The sequence below is a fragment of the Taeniopygia guttata genome, chromosome 2, assembly GCF_048771995.1.
Source record: "Taeniopygia guttata chromosome 2, bTaeGut7.mat, whole genome shotgun sequence".
Classification (NCBI taxonomy): Eukaryota; Metazoa; Chordata; class Aves; order Passeriformes; family Estrildidae; genus Taeniopygia; species Taeniopygia guttata.
The window spans coordinates 80,787,814-80,804,604 of NC_133026.1; the positions used below are offsets into that span (position 1 = coordinate 80,787,814).

General features: G+C 37.8%; 1 protein-coding gene across 5 annotated transcripts in view; it reads left to right on the forward strand.

Annotated features, from left to right (window-relative positions):
• SEMA5A (semaphorin 5A) overlaps positions 1-16,791 on the forward strand; it is a 324,637-nt gene that overhangs the window by 187,375 nt on the left and 120,471 nt on the right. For all 5 annotated transcript variants that reach the window (XM_041714648.2, XM_072924332.1, XM_041714647.2 and 2 more), the window contains 3 exons: positions 7,972-8,257; positions 11,513-11,648; positions 14,794-14,998. In XM_041714648.2, the coding sequence (XP_041570582.1) occupies positions 7,972-8,257; positions 11,513-11,648; positions 14,794-14,998 (627 nt within the window). The remainder of the gene's footprint in view (positions 1-7,971; positions 8,258-11,512; positions 11,649-14,793; positions 14,999-16,791) is intronic.

The following is a 16,791-nucleotide window of genomic DNA, read 5'->3' on the forward strand; positions in this document are numbered from 1 at the left end:
ACCTGGTTCAGGGAACAGCACGGCAGCCTGCTCTCGGCCAGGCTGCTCGGGCTAATCAACACACGCATACACCAATATGGCAGACGGTTGAAAAAGCGTTTATTATCCTATCTCGTGGGTTTAAATAGTTTTGGGGGTTTTTGCTGCGTCAGAGGGGGGTTGGGGGTCTCAGGGGTTTGTCGGGTAGTGGAAATTTACCAGGGCAGGTGTGGCTACATTCTTCTGAGGCTCCTGGGGTCGATAGATAGCGTGGGGGAGAGAGAGAGAGGGGGATGGGTCTATCTTTCCGTCACACCCCGTGATCTTCCGCTCGCCTGTCCCTTACCTACCACAGCTGTGCCACCCATAAGATTGGTTATTTTCTTTTGTGTGTATCATTACTTTTGCCAGTATCCTAAAATAGGAGAGAAAATACCTGCTGGTTTTGAAACCCGTCCTTAGGCTTCTTCACTGGAGCAGCTACCAGAGAAAAGATTTGAGCAGTTAAACTGTGTTTTTCCTTTCAAATTCATACATCTTCTCCCTGACGGCAGTGATAGTAGGAGAGCAGTGAGTTGTGAGGTGGACGTGCCTCCCCTGACTTCCTTTTTCCAGTGACAGACTAAGTTATTACAAAACACCTTCGTAGCATTTTTTTACCTGTTTGAAATGGTACACAAAAAACATTCTCCATGGAGTTAGGATATTTTTACTTCTTACCTACGCTAGGTAAAACAGCAAGGTCCAGCTACCATTTATTAAAAACACGAGGAGCCTACTGAGGACTGAGCTTGTTCTTTTGTATCTCATCTGGCCTGCTTATGTCAGGTGCCAATCAGAGAGGCTGAATGAGGAAGGAGGACACTTCTGCAAGCAGATCATCTGTTCCCAACTGTGGAGAGGCACAACAGGAGTGTGAGCCTCATTAATGCACAAAACTGTGATACACAATGACCATGAGAGAATGAAAGAACTTAGGACTGGAACGCATCTTAGTCAGGGGAAGGTGGAGAATTTCAAATTTCAGGGAACATGAACACATGAAAACCAGCATTTATCAAAGAAAGGAGGGGACTGAAAGGTTACCTGAATATGAGGAATAATGTCTTTACTGTGCACTGGAACACACTACCCAGAGAGGTTGTGGAGTTTCATCCACTGGGGATATTCATGAACAGCCTGGACACAATCCTGACCAATATACCTCAGGATGACCCAATTTGAGCAGGGAGGTTGGGGAGATGACCCTTCTCACCTGGCTCATTCTGTGATTCTGTGGCAGAAATATTGGAGGCAGAGATGGAATTTCAACAGCAGACATACCAAGCCTTAAGGTGAAGGAGGAGGAGGATGATTATGATATTGGTTTCCTTTCTGTTATGAAAAAATAAAAAAAGAAGAAAAAGAAAAAGAGGACCAGGTTGTAATGGGTTAATGCTGTCTATATTCCAGGCACTCACCAGCAAAGCCTCTCTGTCACTCCCCTCCACAGCTGGATAGGGGAGAGAAAATATAATAAAGGGTTCATGAGTTAAGGATGGGGAGAAATAACTCACCAAATATCATCATGGGCTAAACATGGGCTCTAATTAGAGATATGAATTGACTTTATTGCTAACAAATCAGAGCATTTCAGGATAATGAAAAGTAAAATAAAACGTTAAAACTCTCCACCTTCCCCCCCATACCTCCTTCTTTCCGAGCTCTTCCTCCTACCCCAGCGGTGCAGGGATACAGGGAATGGGAGTTATGGCTAGTTCATCACCCATGACCTCTCCCTCTGCTCAGGAAGAGGGGTCGATTCCCTGCTGCACTGTGGGGTTCCTGCCACGGGAGACAGTGCTCCATGAACTTCTCCAGTGTGAGTCCACCCCACAAGTAACAGTCCTCCTCAGACTGCTGCAGTGTGGGTCACTCTTCCACAGGGTGTGGCCCTTCAAGGACAGGCTGCTCCAGTGTGGGCTCTTCTTTCCATGGGCCTTCCATGGGGTCACAGCCTCCTCCCAGGTATCCACCCATGCCAGCATGGAGCTCTTCCACAGGCTGCAGGTGGATTTCTGCATCCCCGTGGAACTCCATGGGCTACAGGGGCACAGATGCTTCACCACGGTCTTCACCTCTATCTGCAGGGGAATCTCAGTTCTGGCACCTGGAGCACCTCCTGCCCCTCCTTCTCCACTGACCTTGGTGTCTGCAGGGCTGCTTCTCTCACATGCTTTGACTCTTCTCTTCTGTGGCCACAACTACAGCTGTGCAATAACTGTTCTTCCTTAAATCTGTTATCACAGAGGTGTTACCACCATTTCTAATTGACCCAGGCTTGGCCAGCAGCAGGTCCATATGTTGGAGCTGCCAGAGATTGGCAGAGCTGGACATGGGGAAAGCTCCTGGTAGTTTCTCATAGAAACAACCTCTGTAGCCCACCCCCAACCCCCCCCCCCCCCAAAAAAAAAGCTTGGCCATGCAAACCAAATGGATAAGTCTGCAGGGAAAGTCATTTACTTGTCTCCCTCCCTGCAAAACTAGGACAGAGAAAAGAAAAATAATGGCAGTGAAAATGTTTGGAGAGAAATGGGTAAGCCATTATAATTGTGTTTTCTTTCAATACCATAACAGCTGGTTGGCAAAGTCTCCTTAAAGAACACTATATTCCTGTGTGTGTGGAATTCTGGATTCAATTCTAAGTAACCATCCAAACTTCTGTATCTTTTGCTAGATCCGCATTCTCCAAATTTCCAGAGGTTTTGAATGAATTAATTAAATCCCTATGTATTTTTCACCCTTACACCCCTGCCCTTGCATACACAGCTTTGTGAGGTGTCTATCCAGTGAATATAGGTGACAAAATCCACTGAATTGCAGGTGTGACTTTGATGGGCTTCAGTAAGTATTAGGTTAGAGTACAGAATGGTTACTGTGACTGAGTTTGTCATTAGCAAATTTGCATCAGCAAAATGATATAATAAATTGCAAAGTATTATGCCATGTAAGAACACTTTACCTTGAAAATTAAGGAGATTTGTTTAAAATAAACAACAGGAAATAATACAAGAAGTTTTGTAATACCATATTTGAAAACAATTTTTCAGAAAAGAACAAATTGCATTTTAGAATTTATTTGAGAACATCAGTAAAAAAGTAATGAGTGAGTATCCACTTTTATGATTATGCTGAATTGTATTATAAAATCTATCAGCAATATAAGAGAAGATTAGAAAAAATGTCTGGGATACACAGTTTTAGTGTATTTTGCTGTCGTTATGCTCTCCCATACCTATAAAATTTTCAATTTAGCAAAAGGAAAAGAATGTAAAAGAAATAATGGAGAGCTAAGGCACTGTAAAGGAAATAGTCGAAACAGATTCATAGCCAGCTACTCTGTGGCAAGTTGGGATTTTTAACATGCATCATAGGTAACTGTGAAGCACAGAGGAAAAATAACTATTAATAAACCATTTCCAGCAGTTTCGTACAGGACTTAACATTTTACAATTCAGCTTCTGAGGATGGATATAGCTGTGATGACCACAAGTTATATATTACTTTTGAGACATGTAATTCTGTAGGAAAATTTTACTTTGTGATTAAAATTTATCTCTAAACCTTCATGAGCAGTGATGCCTTGATCAGCCTAATGCGAGGTCTGTACTTATTTTCCAACAGCTGCAAAGGGCCACAACTAAATGAATATATTTAATAAATATATAGAGATGGCAGAATGCAACTGCAACTGGACTTTTTTGATTATGTTAACACGATGAAAGGAAATAATAAAGACTGGAACATCCAAAGCTTAAATTATCTCCATTATTTTAAATGTCCCTTTTGAAGAGTATTCTAGGTGAAATATGAAGTTTATTCAAAAAACCTCAAATGCATCTTTCCAGAATTTAATGCTATTAAGCATTTGGCTGAATGCAATTATTTGGAAGAAATGGGTGAGATCAGCAGTGTGGTGTGATTAATCCATGTAGTGAGGTCGGTGAACAAGTTCCAGAGAGATGTCATTCAACATTAGAGCAGTATCTAGACTCCAAAGATCTTTAATATATTATGTATTCATATATCTTTGTGTGTGTGTCTTATTTTTTGTGCATATATGCATATATAATCTGGTCTACATCTAAATCAGAAAAAAATAATATTTTAACTTTATTTTAATTTTTCTGGGGTTAATTTCATATTTGATTTGGTCTTTGAATGTCTTGCACTTCAGATGTGAGTGGTCACATCTCACAGGGACAGTCAGTGGAAATCATAACTCTTACTTGCTTACAGTAGGCTTTGGACCTTTAAATCCTTAAGGTTAATTGCTCTTAGCTCCTTAAAGAAATTTAGATAATTTCCTGTCATTTGCTTCACTCTGGAAGCAGTAGCATCCACTAACTATGTAAATTAAGTGATAGTAGATTGCTTCAGAAGAAGTGAAGTTACGTGGATTAAAGAGCACAATCATACTTGCTTGCTCCTAAGTTCAGAAAGCAAGAAGAGGCCAAGACTACCTCAGGTGCTCTGAGGGAGATCTTTTATGTTCCTGTTTCCCATTTTTATCCACAGAAAAATTCCTGTACAGTTCACCTCATCCTTTTGCCCCTCAGAGTGCATCCACACCACTAAATAAAAAAACGCCCAGGAAATAAGCTTATGCATGACGCCTTTGGCAGGTGGAAAGGGAGAATAATCTAAAGGAAATCATGGTGTCTTCTTGTTAAGTGCTTTCACACTAAGTAAGAACAGAGACTGTGCTCCCCAGAAAATGTTGGTTTATCTCCAGCCTTCAGAAAAGCAATCATATTATTTCTGGTTGAGGCACTATCTTGGCTTCATATGGTTGAGTAGTCTTTTTTGCAGTAACTTAGAAGAGTCTGGGGAAACATCCTTCTTGGGCAGTCCTCACACTGCTTTATGAAGGAAAGCATAGAAATTCCCAGGATTTGTGCTGAGTAAGCACACTTCAGAAGTAGCAGTGTATTAGCCCAGGGGCAGTACTAACCAGACACCCAGTGCTTTCAGTGCTTGGGTTTGTGCTCTGTGTAGCTCCATGATGTACAGTGGGGATATGTGTTGGGTCACATCGACAGTCAGTTTCTTGCTTTCCTGATTACACTGGCTCCATTTTATTTGGGAAAGTCTAGTCAGCCTGACATGTCCATAAACTGAGTATATAAAGAACCCTACAGAGGTCATATATAATATTTGAGACATTATTACAGGTTGACATTCTCACACTAGCTGTATTGTGCCACATATCAGAATCCTTGCACTTGTTGTGTTGATCTGCTAAATCAGAAATTAGATGTGTTTGCCCTTCCAGGAGCTATTTGCAAAGTCTGCATGAAACAAGAGATTCACTTCATTTGCTGCATTAAAATCTTACGTGGTAAAGCTTCCATGTCAACAAATAGCAGTTCACAGCACAATAGTTGGACACATAAGAATTGATTTTTCCTAGCTGAGAAGCTACATTTTCCTCTGAAGTTTTGAGGTGACCCTGTTAATTTTTCCCAAAGAGAGAATGAGATTAAGTCTGACATGATAATCCTTCCATATCCACTGAATTCCCTAAGGTAACTCTGAGATTATTACATTTCATACAAATGAAAGCAGATTTCACAAGTTTCAACAGCAGGTCAAAATTTCATCGGTTCATTATCAATAAAGTATAGGTGTTTGCAGATGTGTATATTGTTTCTCAGTTTTGAAACAATGAAATATGTGTACATGTTATTTTTTATATATGTATTATGATTATCAGTGCAACTTTAAAATGCTGTCATTTGAAAAGTTGACATTTCAAGAACCCCAAATACATTCTGAATGCATTTCATATTATTTTTACTCCTATATTTAGTGAAGTTTGTTTTATTTTTTCAATTCATCAATTCTTACACTGAGTGCTTCCAATAGTGTTTTTTTTTTAACTCTGCAGTGAGATTCTATGGTGCCAGTGTAGAGACCTTTTTATATCAGTGGGCCTCCAGTGAGAACTATCTTCAAGCCTGATGGCAAGGCAGGGCTTCCCTTTTTTAATGTTTGTACAAAATATTTTTTTGTGGGTGGATCAAATTGATTTTGAGTATTTGCACAGTAGGTTTTTGAAGCTTCTGAACCAAAATCTCTATTGTAATGAAAGTTTGTCACAGATGTAAAATGAAGATTTAAGGTTCTAATAGTGTTAACATTACTAATGGTTTAGTTCTTTGTATATTGTCAGTGTAATTTTATTTCTTATGATATGAGTCTTGTCCAACTATTTTGCCTTTTTTATTCTTTTTTTTAAAGTCAAATACACTGTTAGTATGTAACTTATGAGGGCTCGGGGCACCACCATGTTCTTAAAATTGTTGGGTTGTGATCTGCCAGCAAAATACCTGTGCAGCTCTGAATGTGGAAAAAATGTGGTGTGTTCCAGACTGCTGTCAAGGAAGCACTTCATAAAATAGAGGGTGAAAGTTACAGGGAGGAGTGAGGGTTGCTCAGCTTGGATCTGCTCAGCTTCATACATCTGAGGCAGCTCATAATCACTACTGCCAAAAACCTGCCCTGGGAACTCTCAGCACAGCAGATAGAGATGGAAGCAGTGCAAGAGGCCACATTAGCTGGGATCTGGTCTGTCTTTGAAAAAGAGTTTTCTGAAGTTTGGACTGCTGTGAGGCAGTGCCAGCTTGCTTGCTTTTCTAGTGCCCCCTCCAAAACTATGATAGGTTTGAGATACTCCTGTAGAATTCTTACATTGAATTGCAGCAACCTTTTTCCATACATTAGTGCTGTCAAAAAATGTTCATCTATTAATTTTATTGGAAGTTCTTCCTCTCAACAGATGTTTTTAAAACAGTTTTTTAATTTTTTTCCCACTTCAAAATAAAATTTGGAAATGAGAAACAAAAAGTTTTCTTGTTTTTCAGAGGTATCGATGTTCTAAAATGGTTCTTTGCACAAGTGGGGCTCTTCTTCACAAGTCCGTGTATTGAATTTATATTTCCTTTAAGAACTTGTCAAGTTGTCAGCCTCTTCTAAGGTCATGGACTTTCCTCAGTTCTAGTAATCCTTACAGGAAATGGACCACATGTTTGTCTTTGGTATCCACTGTTCCTTTTTTTCCTGTCCTTTCAAGAAGTATTGCCATCTGTTGCATTCCAGATTATTTCTTACATATTCTCTAATTTCTCCTTCATCACCATCAGGTTTTTGATAGTTTTTTTGATTATTTTTTTATTAGTTTTAAATAAGAGAAAAAAAAATCTGTAATGCTCTAAAAGCATTCAGCAAGATAGGGTTGAAATGCAGTTATCCTACCATCAAATATTCTTGTGTAGTTCTCTTTTCTTTTAATTACTGCCTCTGAGCACATTTTTACTCACCATCAATTACCACCTGTTATCCTGCTCATCTGAAGTAATGGAATGGTGGCAAAGCAGAAACAGAGTTAAAAGATAAAGCAATTACATTGTAAGAATTCACTCTGCCCTTATGTGAAGAATGAAAACTCCGAGACACTTTTGATGGTGGAATACAGTGAGCTGGGCCAAGTTTTCCCAGCACAGTCTTTTTTTATAGACACCTAGAGCAAAACCTGTCAGGTCACGTGTCTTGGTTTGACCCCAGATGGCAGCTCAGCTGGCTTTTGTGCTAGTGGGGTGGTGTGAGAAGAAAAAGGCCTTGGCTCTGTGTAAATGCTACTCAACAATAACAAAAACATCCCTGAATTACCAGTGCTGTTTCCAGCATAAATGCAAAGCACAGTGCCACGCTAGCTACTATGAAAAATATTAACTCTACCCAGCCAACCCCAGTGTATCATGGTCATGTATCTCATAATCCCAGCTGGACATGAGCTGGCCTATTCAGATGTTATGGTGCCATATCCCTAAAGAATATTAAAAAGTGTGTTTATCTAAATACAATGCTTGAAGATAAATCCAACTTCCACGTTAGTATGAGTGCATATATCACAAGAAGGCAATAAATGATCTTTCCTTCTGTTATTTTCAGAACCAAATTTTGTGTCATCTTATGATATTGGGAATTTTACCTACTTCTTCTTCCGGGAAAATGCAGTGGAACACGACTGTGGGAAAACAGTTTTCTCACGTGCTGCTCGGGTGTGTAAAAATGATATTGGTGGCAAGTTTGTGCTGGCAGATACCTGGACTACCTTCATGAAAGCTCGTCTGAACTGCTCTCGCCCTGGAGAAATTCCATTTTATTATAATGAACTTCAGAGTACTTTCTTCCTGCCAGAACTGGACTTGATCTATGGAATTTTTACCACTAATGTGTAAGTAGACTGAATAATATATTTTATTTTCTTGCTGTTTCTGATGGCAAAACCTAGAACTTCTGAGCTACTCTCTTCTGCGTATACCAAGTAAACATCATAAATTCCAACTAATGTTTTGCCCAATCCACTGTTTTCTGTGAAAAAGTATAATTTCCAAATGTTTCCCACATTAATTGTTGAAAACACAAGAGAAGAAATTAATTCTCAATATTTCCTTACTGCAGGAAGCCAGTTGTGTTTGAAACTATTCTGTCATATTCTTTACTTATTATTAGAAAGTAATTAGTTTTTATTTTTACTATTTTAATACATAAACACATGATGTATTTTTGAAATCAATTATTTATAATTGTAATGTGACACAACCATGAGTTTGACATGATGGAATTTGACTATGTCATAGAGAACTCATCTTACCCAAAACGGCACAAGAGGTGCTCTTTGGTCTTTTAATATAGTCCAAACATATCCTTATGCAAGTTTGAAGGTCAAACCAAGAATTTAACCTGATTTTAAGTGAACCTGTTTTATCAGTAAGGTAAAATAAAAGTGCAATTTGGTCTTAAAAATTCAAGTTTGTTAAATAATAAAAAGTTGAATAGATATAGAAAAAAAGAGACATCTCAGAATTGTCCTTTTAAATTTAAACATGATGACTTTTGTTCAAATGCTGCTCAGCAAGAGCAGCCTCTGTGTTATGGCTGTGCAGCCCAATGTTCAGGCCATGGAATAATTTCTGATTTTGAGTTCCAAATCTCCGACCTTCTTATACTGTCTTTCTGTGTAAATCAGTTTTGTCTAGAATTTTAAAAGGTCTTTAGGCACCTAAAACTTAGGCAAGGCACCCCTGAACACAGGGATACCTACCTTGTATAAATATCCATTAACCAGGTGGAAGCATTCACAAGTTAATGCCAAAAAATTGTAATCCCTATGCCTTCTAGACAGTGAGGATGAATTGGAGCTCATTTAGGCATCTTCCAGACTGAAGCTTGCCCCTGGGTTGGCAGCTCAGGCTGTGAACAAGACTAGTGATGACATGCTTGCACCAGGCTGTGGCAGTTCCTAACTATGACATCGGATGATCGGATGATGAGCTCAGCCTGTTTCTGCAATGGAGTAATGTATGGAATCTAAACACTGTTTATGTAAAGAGAGCAGAGACTTTGAGATTACTGGGGATAAGAAAACTTGCTGTTGTTTTGATCGGTACATTTAATCTTGTTCTGTTTTCCTAGTTTGTTCATCTACTAAAAGACAGGTATTTGTCAGGTGGCATCCACATCACTCTTCAACCAGATCTTACTTGAGAAGTCAAAGTTGCCTAGATGTGTTCCTGCCATGAAAAGCCTGAGCAGAGAAATTCTGCTCTAGAAAATCAGTGGTGCTTTGGCTATGGGAGGGCAATGATGTTCCTGATGCTTCCTGACTCTTCTGAAAAATGGACTTGCTATTGTTAAGGCTACCTTTGCCACATTAAAGTAGACAGTATTTTAAACCTGCCTCTCCTTTTGTCTTCCCCTGTTGCCCAATGTTCTGACCGTCCAAGAGAGATGAACTGTTCAGAGAGGAACGAATTCATTACAACTCTCTGAGGGAAGGGTTTTTCTGTTACTCTATTAAAAGGCCTGCCATCAAATGTTGTAACTAAATTTTTGGACATTTTTGAAATATTTTAGAGCCAGGATTACTTCCCCATGCTGACTACCTGTTCAAAGATAGTTTGTGGAACTCATATGATCCACCTTTCTGGCTTGCAAGTGACAGTAGAGAAGCACAAGTGTTTCCTATGACAGGGAACAACATATTCCTTTCTATTAATGTAACAGCGTCAGATATAACTTAGTGGCATTCATAAGTCTTCAGTCTCAATATCTTCAGAATTACAATGACTTTATTGGACCTAAATGTTTTTTAGTATAGTTTAATATACTTGTGGAGGGAAAAATGGAATCATTTCTCTAACAGCCAAACCTGCACCTTTTATATGTGGTTGACTATCAACTCACTATAGCCACTGCTGCATGAAAAAGCAGATTTTGTTTCTTTCAGACTATCAAAAATATCTATAAATGTCTCATGTCCTCGTAGGACTTCATGAAATTCAAGAAAACATTCGTACAGTTAATATTAGTTAGATGCATTTAGTGATATAAGAAGGGGTTTATCAGCTCCAGTGATGATTGATTCTGCAGAAGTTGTAAGCATGGAACATGAAGTTTTGGGCTTCCTTTTGGCTTCCTTTGAAATAAGAGAGACAAGCATAAGAAAGCAAATTGCTCTTTTGTCCTGGTATTTAATCCATATATCCTAACTCTTTTTTTCAGTTGTTGGTTTTTGTTTTTTTTTTCCCATCATTATGGAGTTCCTATAGTAAGTTTTCTTAAGCCCTGTGTAAATTCCAGGATAAGCTTGAAAAAAAATAGGGGGAAAAAAAAGAAAACAGAGAAGAATGCTGTGTGGATCACTGGCCAGCAGTTTTAGCTGCAGCAAGAAACCTGTGCAATTGACACCTTCCTTATCTATTCCATTATCTCAAAATGAGGAAAAGAACAATGCAGCTTTCCATATTAGGAACTTTCATAGTTTTTAGATTATATTCTTTACATTATGCAGAATTGCTTTATTGCCTTATACATTACATTTTCAAGGCAAACCCAGGAGACTGTGTTTTGTCCAGCTGCCATTTATTGATGTTTATTTTTTTAACATGATATTTTGAAAGCAGTCCAAGTTGTTTTCTCTTGATGGGTTTCTGCAACTTGCATTCTTATTGGAATAACAACATCTCTTGGAAGGCAGGATTTTTGTGGACGTGTCTTGTCCAGGGATTCCGTAGGATCTAGAGACATAGACACTGTAAAACCTTATTTATGTCATGTAGCCATTTGTTGTGTGGAAGAAACTTTATTGAACCCTGAGAATAATATATTCCTGAATTTTGTACCTAAAAAAGAGGTGTCTCATGGTATTAGAAGTGCAGTATGTTATTAGAGCAGCAGCAGAAAGTATGAAGATCTGAGTTTTTCCCCACACCAGCTTCTTGGTAGGGCTGACAAATATTTTTAATGCAATGACTATGCTTAATCAGCTCATCATATATCATTATCTTGAGATATCATCTCCTGGCTGATCATATCTGCTTCATTAATTACTTGAAGGATTGAAGAGTTACTGCCTTTTTTATTTATTTTTCAGCAATTTGACTACTTAATGTTATTACATAGGTTAATGTGTTTATTTATTTTGCAGGAACAGCATAGCAGCCTCAGCAGTTTGTGTTTTCAATCTGAGTGCCATAACTCAGGCCTTTAATGGACCCTTCAAATACCAGGAGAACTCTCGCTCTGCTTGGCTTCCATATCCCAATCCTAACCCTAATTTTCAGGTATGAATACGTGGGAGAAGGACAATATTTTATGTGAGCTTTCCTCAAAGTACTGTATGGTTCATAAATTATAAATCCAGTTTTTCACTATGTTGTAGCCTAAGATCTTGAAAAAAACCCTAAATTTTAAAAAGTACTTTGGAGATCCCCTTATTTCAATATATTTAATATTAATTTTATTCTTTCACAAAATTATTTTAATTGAAAAAGAGATGTACTTTGAAGGGTAGGAGACTTCAATCTTCTGTCAAAATAAAACTCTATAGTTGTCTGTCTAGGTGACATTAACTCCTGTTTGAAGTATGATCAAACAACTATTCTCTTTTACATTGTATTTGTGCTATTAAGACTTAAAAAATGGAACAGTGTCTGGCAGAAAAAAAGAAAGTGAGAGGGAGGTGGTAAAGCAGCAGAGATCAAAATTTTATATATTTTTATGTGCAAGGTAGTTCACACTCCCTGAAGAGTCAGATTAAAAGGATTTGTGACATGTTCTTCTCCTCATTTGAAGTTTTTGGCCTCAGAGGGTATAGTAATCTGCAGCTGGCTGACAGTAGAAAACCAGTTAGTCCAAGGTGGGTCATTTAGATGAATTCTGCAAAAAGAAAGGGGTATTTCAGTAAGCACATATGCATTGTTTTCATCTTTTGCATAGTCACCACTCCTACTAGACCAATTTTAATGAGTGTGCTTCTTACAAGGGATGTGGAAGGAAAAGCAGCAGTAATGTTGTGATTATCAACGATAGCTTTTCATCAAGGTATTTAAGTGTAGTCACCTCTATCCACTTTTCACCCTCCCTTAATCTCAATGCAATTTCACAAGTTCAATTCTGCTCCTGGAACAGCCTTCCCTAGCTTGTAAGAGTCAAAGTATCTTTGCTAGCATGAAAAAGAATCACCCATTGGGGATTATAGGTAGTTTTAATTACTTCCTGATCTATGCAAATGAAGGAAAATAAGGCACAGGTTATAGACTGGAGCCATGGTATCTTTCCTAAGTAGTATGTTTGTCATCAGCCAAGTGACAAGACTCTAAGTATGCCAGAAGCCTGCAGAAGTAGGCTGTATTTGTATGCAAATACAAATTTTAACCCGTTGTAGAAAAATTTGTATTGTCAAAATAGCAACAGGAAGAGGGTCTAAGAGAGCCTATATTTTTGAAGGAGAAAGCATGAAAAAATGCTAGTATGTGGAAATCCTATCACCTTTCTGACTAGGTAAGCACATCCAATAAAACTTACTAAACTCTCCCTACAAACCTTGCATTAATGTGGTGTTAATTATTGTGAGAGCAGCCCATACTGTATGGTACTTACAAAGAAACATGACAGCCTGATAGCTGTGTAAAACCAGTTTAGGTCTCTGTTGTACTGTTAGTGCACGTCTCCAAGTCCCAGTCAAGGCAGGTGTTGAAATTTATTTCTTAGATGGCCTGGCTGATTTTAATACAGCTGGTACTTCATCCAATTTACAAGAACAGTGGCAACAGTTGTATCATATCTCACTGAGCCGCAAACAGCTTTGAAGGCAGAGCTAGTGATAAGACCTTTAATGTGGTCTTTTACAGCACAGTATTGAAATCTCTAGGTATCTCCAATGTCCAACTTCTCTTCTTTTGCTGATGCTGCTTTTTGTTCCCTTGAATAACTTTCTGCTACATTTCTGGCTCCATAGCTGCAGCAGTGATGCATACTAGAAGCTAGTCTAATGCTTAGAGCTTTAACCAATTTTTGTGACTTGACTTTGTGACTTTAGAGTACACACTTCATATGGATGAGATATATTCATTGACTGAGTCATTGGTTTTGTTCTGAGAAAGGACTTTTCTTTGGTAGAGTACTTATGATAAAGGATCAGAAATTCTGTTTGTGTAGTCCTAGGAGTAGATTTATCCTCTGAGTATTCATATATACTGAGTAGGTACTCAGTAGCAACAGAGAGAAGTCTGTGATTTGAAGGAAGACTACTGCTATGTAGATATAGTAACATCATTGTATTTCCAAGGCTGGTTTATATTAATGAATTATTTCCCATTTTAGAATACTGTTGGAGTCTCAGTTTTGAGGAACATTGTTTTCTTCTCTGCTACATACAGAGCAAGTAACTGTTTCCTGCCAGTTGCTAATTTATTATTCTTCATGATCTGATCTCCCATGATGAAATAATTTGTTTGATTTTTTTAGTATTTTTGGGTTTGGAACAACCACTCATGATTGAAAACATGGTAACAATAAAAAAATATAATTGGTACAGTTTTGCACACTATTATTTTGCTCATGCTGTAATTCATGGCATAGTTTATGACATAGTAAAGCAGAATGAAAATGGTGACTTTCATGTCTCTCAAATATTTGATAAATGTTGTGAAGTAGAACTTTATTTCTCTGATGCATTTATGCCTGAGTAAACATGTAAATGTTTATAATTTCCCATGCATTAAGAAGCTTTCTCTTTTGTGTCTTCAGTTGAAAACAAGTATGTTAAAATTAACTCCCACTTATTTTGCTTTATTTATGTTTGAAACTTGTCCATGCAGCTAGTGGATGTTTTCCTGTAATAAAAGTGCACAGTTTTCATATTTAAAATATGGTCAGTTTTAATGCAAAAAAATTCTTTGCTGTGGATAATATCTAATAGAGCACTGTCTGCACTGTCCATTTTTGTTACTTAAGACAAAGTCCTAAGAAGAATTAGAACTGCATGTTGTACTTTCACCTGGGATTCCTGTCAGACCCTGGCTGGGATAGGGCATGAGGTTTCCTTTGAAAATTTATGTCTTCAGCACTGAGATCTGTGAAAATTATAAGTAAAACTAGACAGAAAGTAATTTGATTTTTTGGATGGTAGTTTTTCTCCTTCCTGCCCTGTGAACATAGGATATAGCAAAATATTTCCATAATTCACTTGTGCTGGTAAGTCTGGGTTGCTTAGAATTCAGCAGCCTCCGTGGTACTGCCTCTGGAGAACTGAGTTCCCTGAGTCCTTGGACAGTCTGATTAGCACCAAAATGGGACCTGAATGTCGAATTCCACATTGCCATTATGAGATATGCTCTTGCTTTTATTTTCTTGCACTGTAAATCGGAGAGTAAATGTATTGTTATTGTTGGCACATAGAGTCATGCTACTTTTCTGTCTTTACAGTGTGGCACCATGGACCAGGGTTTGTATGCAAATCTGACTGAGAGAAATCTTCAAGATGCACAAAAATTCTTTTTAATGCATGAGGTTGTTCAACCAGTTATTCCAATTCCTTACTTCATGGAAGACAACAGCCGATTTTCCCACGTGGTTGTGGATGTTGTGCAGGGCAAGGACACGCTTTTCCATATCATCTATCTTGCCACAGGTATGAATCTTCATTGCTGGGATAACTGCAAAAGTTTACAAGGTCTTTTGGTTTTAATGTGCTGTTAATTGCTTATGAAATAAGTGTACAGTACCTTGGACATCAGATTTTCCTCTTTGACACAATCACCTGTCTATCTTCAACATTTTCTGATTAGATCAATTTAGCCATTAGAATGGCTTTTATGTTATTTTGTGAACTCCAGTTTTGGTGTATGCTTCCTATTCTCTTTGAAGCTGTGAAGCTTGTAAATCAAATCAAGTGTTAGAAATTCTACAAACAGGACTTCCAAAGTTTCACCATCTTTTGTTCCATTTACTTAGTTAAGGGTACAAAGTTAAGGGCCCAAGACAAGATGGCTTAGGACTCTCTGATAAAGAAGTAACTTTGTAAATATCAAATACAGCTACTCTTTCTATTTCTGAAATTTTTGCTCAAATATATTTTATTAACTTCCCTTTTAATCTCATTTTTAAGATATTCATTATGCAGTTTTATACTGTGCCTCATTTTTTGCACATTTATATGTAAGCTTAGCATGAAAAGAAAAACAACCTTCCACCTTGTATTGCCTTCATTAGAGGTATTGCCTTCTTGGTTCAAAATTTCAATCTTCTTAAAAATAACGAGAATGTTGGAGAACTGTTTTGCTGAACGAGGGTGTCCCCAGCTGAGACTGAATAGATTGGACTGAATTGACTGGAAGGACTGAATACTAAATTGGGCTAATATGTTTAAAGCCTCAAGGCATAAAATTTAGGATTGTTCTTAAGTACTTGGGTTTATGCACATTAGTAGGGAATAGTTAATCAATGCAATGGTTTGTTAATGTTCAGTTTGTCTCATTGTGCTCTTTGAAAGCTGGGTAGTAACAGAAAAGCTTTTGATAGGTTAAAATATGCTTGGATTTGACCAGTTCTAGTCAAAACAGCCTACTGGTTGGTAAATCAGAGCATTTTAAGTGAAATCATGTCAATGCTAAGTGGTGTTTGTATTGTAGAGGCCTCCTGACCAAACCTGAATTACAGATATATGCACTGAATTGATTTTGTATGAAGAAACTATCACTACATTGTGGATATTCACATTATTTACAGTCTTGGAAGCACCAAGAATAATGAATTTTTCATAATTCTGATTGCCTTTAGGTTTCAGTTTCCCTTGGTGTGTGTAACCATTTACATTTGAGTCAGCAAGTGAGGATCTAAAATTTTCCGCTTCATGGTCCGTCAATAAATTGTGTTCAGGAGTGATTCTGTGTTCTTTTTATGCTGCTAAGAAAAAGATACTGCTCCTATGCTCCTTGTGCCTTTCACTTTCATTCTTCTCTGTACGTCTGGTTTTGATCATTGATGGAAGCAGGGTACTTAGCTGGATCTTCGGTGAAAATTCAGTACACGCTGAATTTAAGTGTAAGCCGATTCAAGTGTACAGTGTATGCTTTATAAATGTGAGAAAGCATATGATAAAACCCCCATTCTTGCAGTTTTCTTGATGTAGTCAGTCCTATTTCACATGTATTTCACTGAATCACAGTGAATTTTGTTAACATTCCTTCTACCCCAATGGAGTGTAAGTGTAGTTTAAAAATCCCCAAGATGTACCAAATTACACAATATAATTTATTTATACATTAAGATTGTAGGAGAAAGGTGGGACTTTGCCTTCTTCTGGGTTACAGCTCATAATTTTAATTTCATTACATTGTTAATTGTGCAGCATCTTATTTCTCCTGAGCCCTGCCTTTCCTTTTGTAGAAACTGTGGCATTGTTAGCATTGAGTTTTCATCATA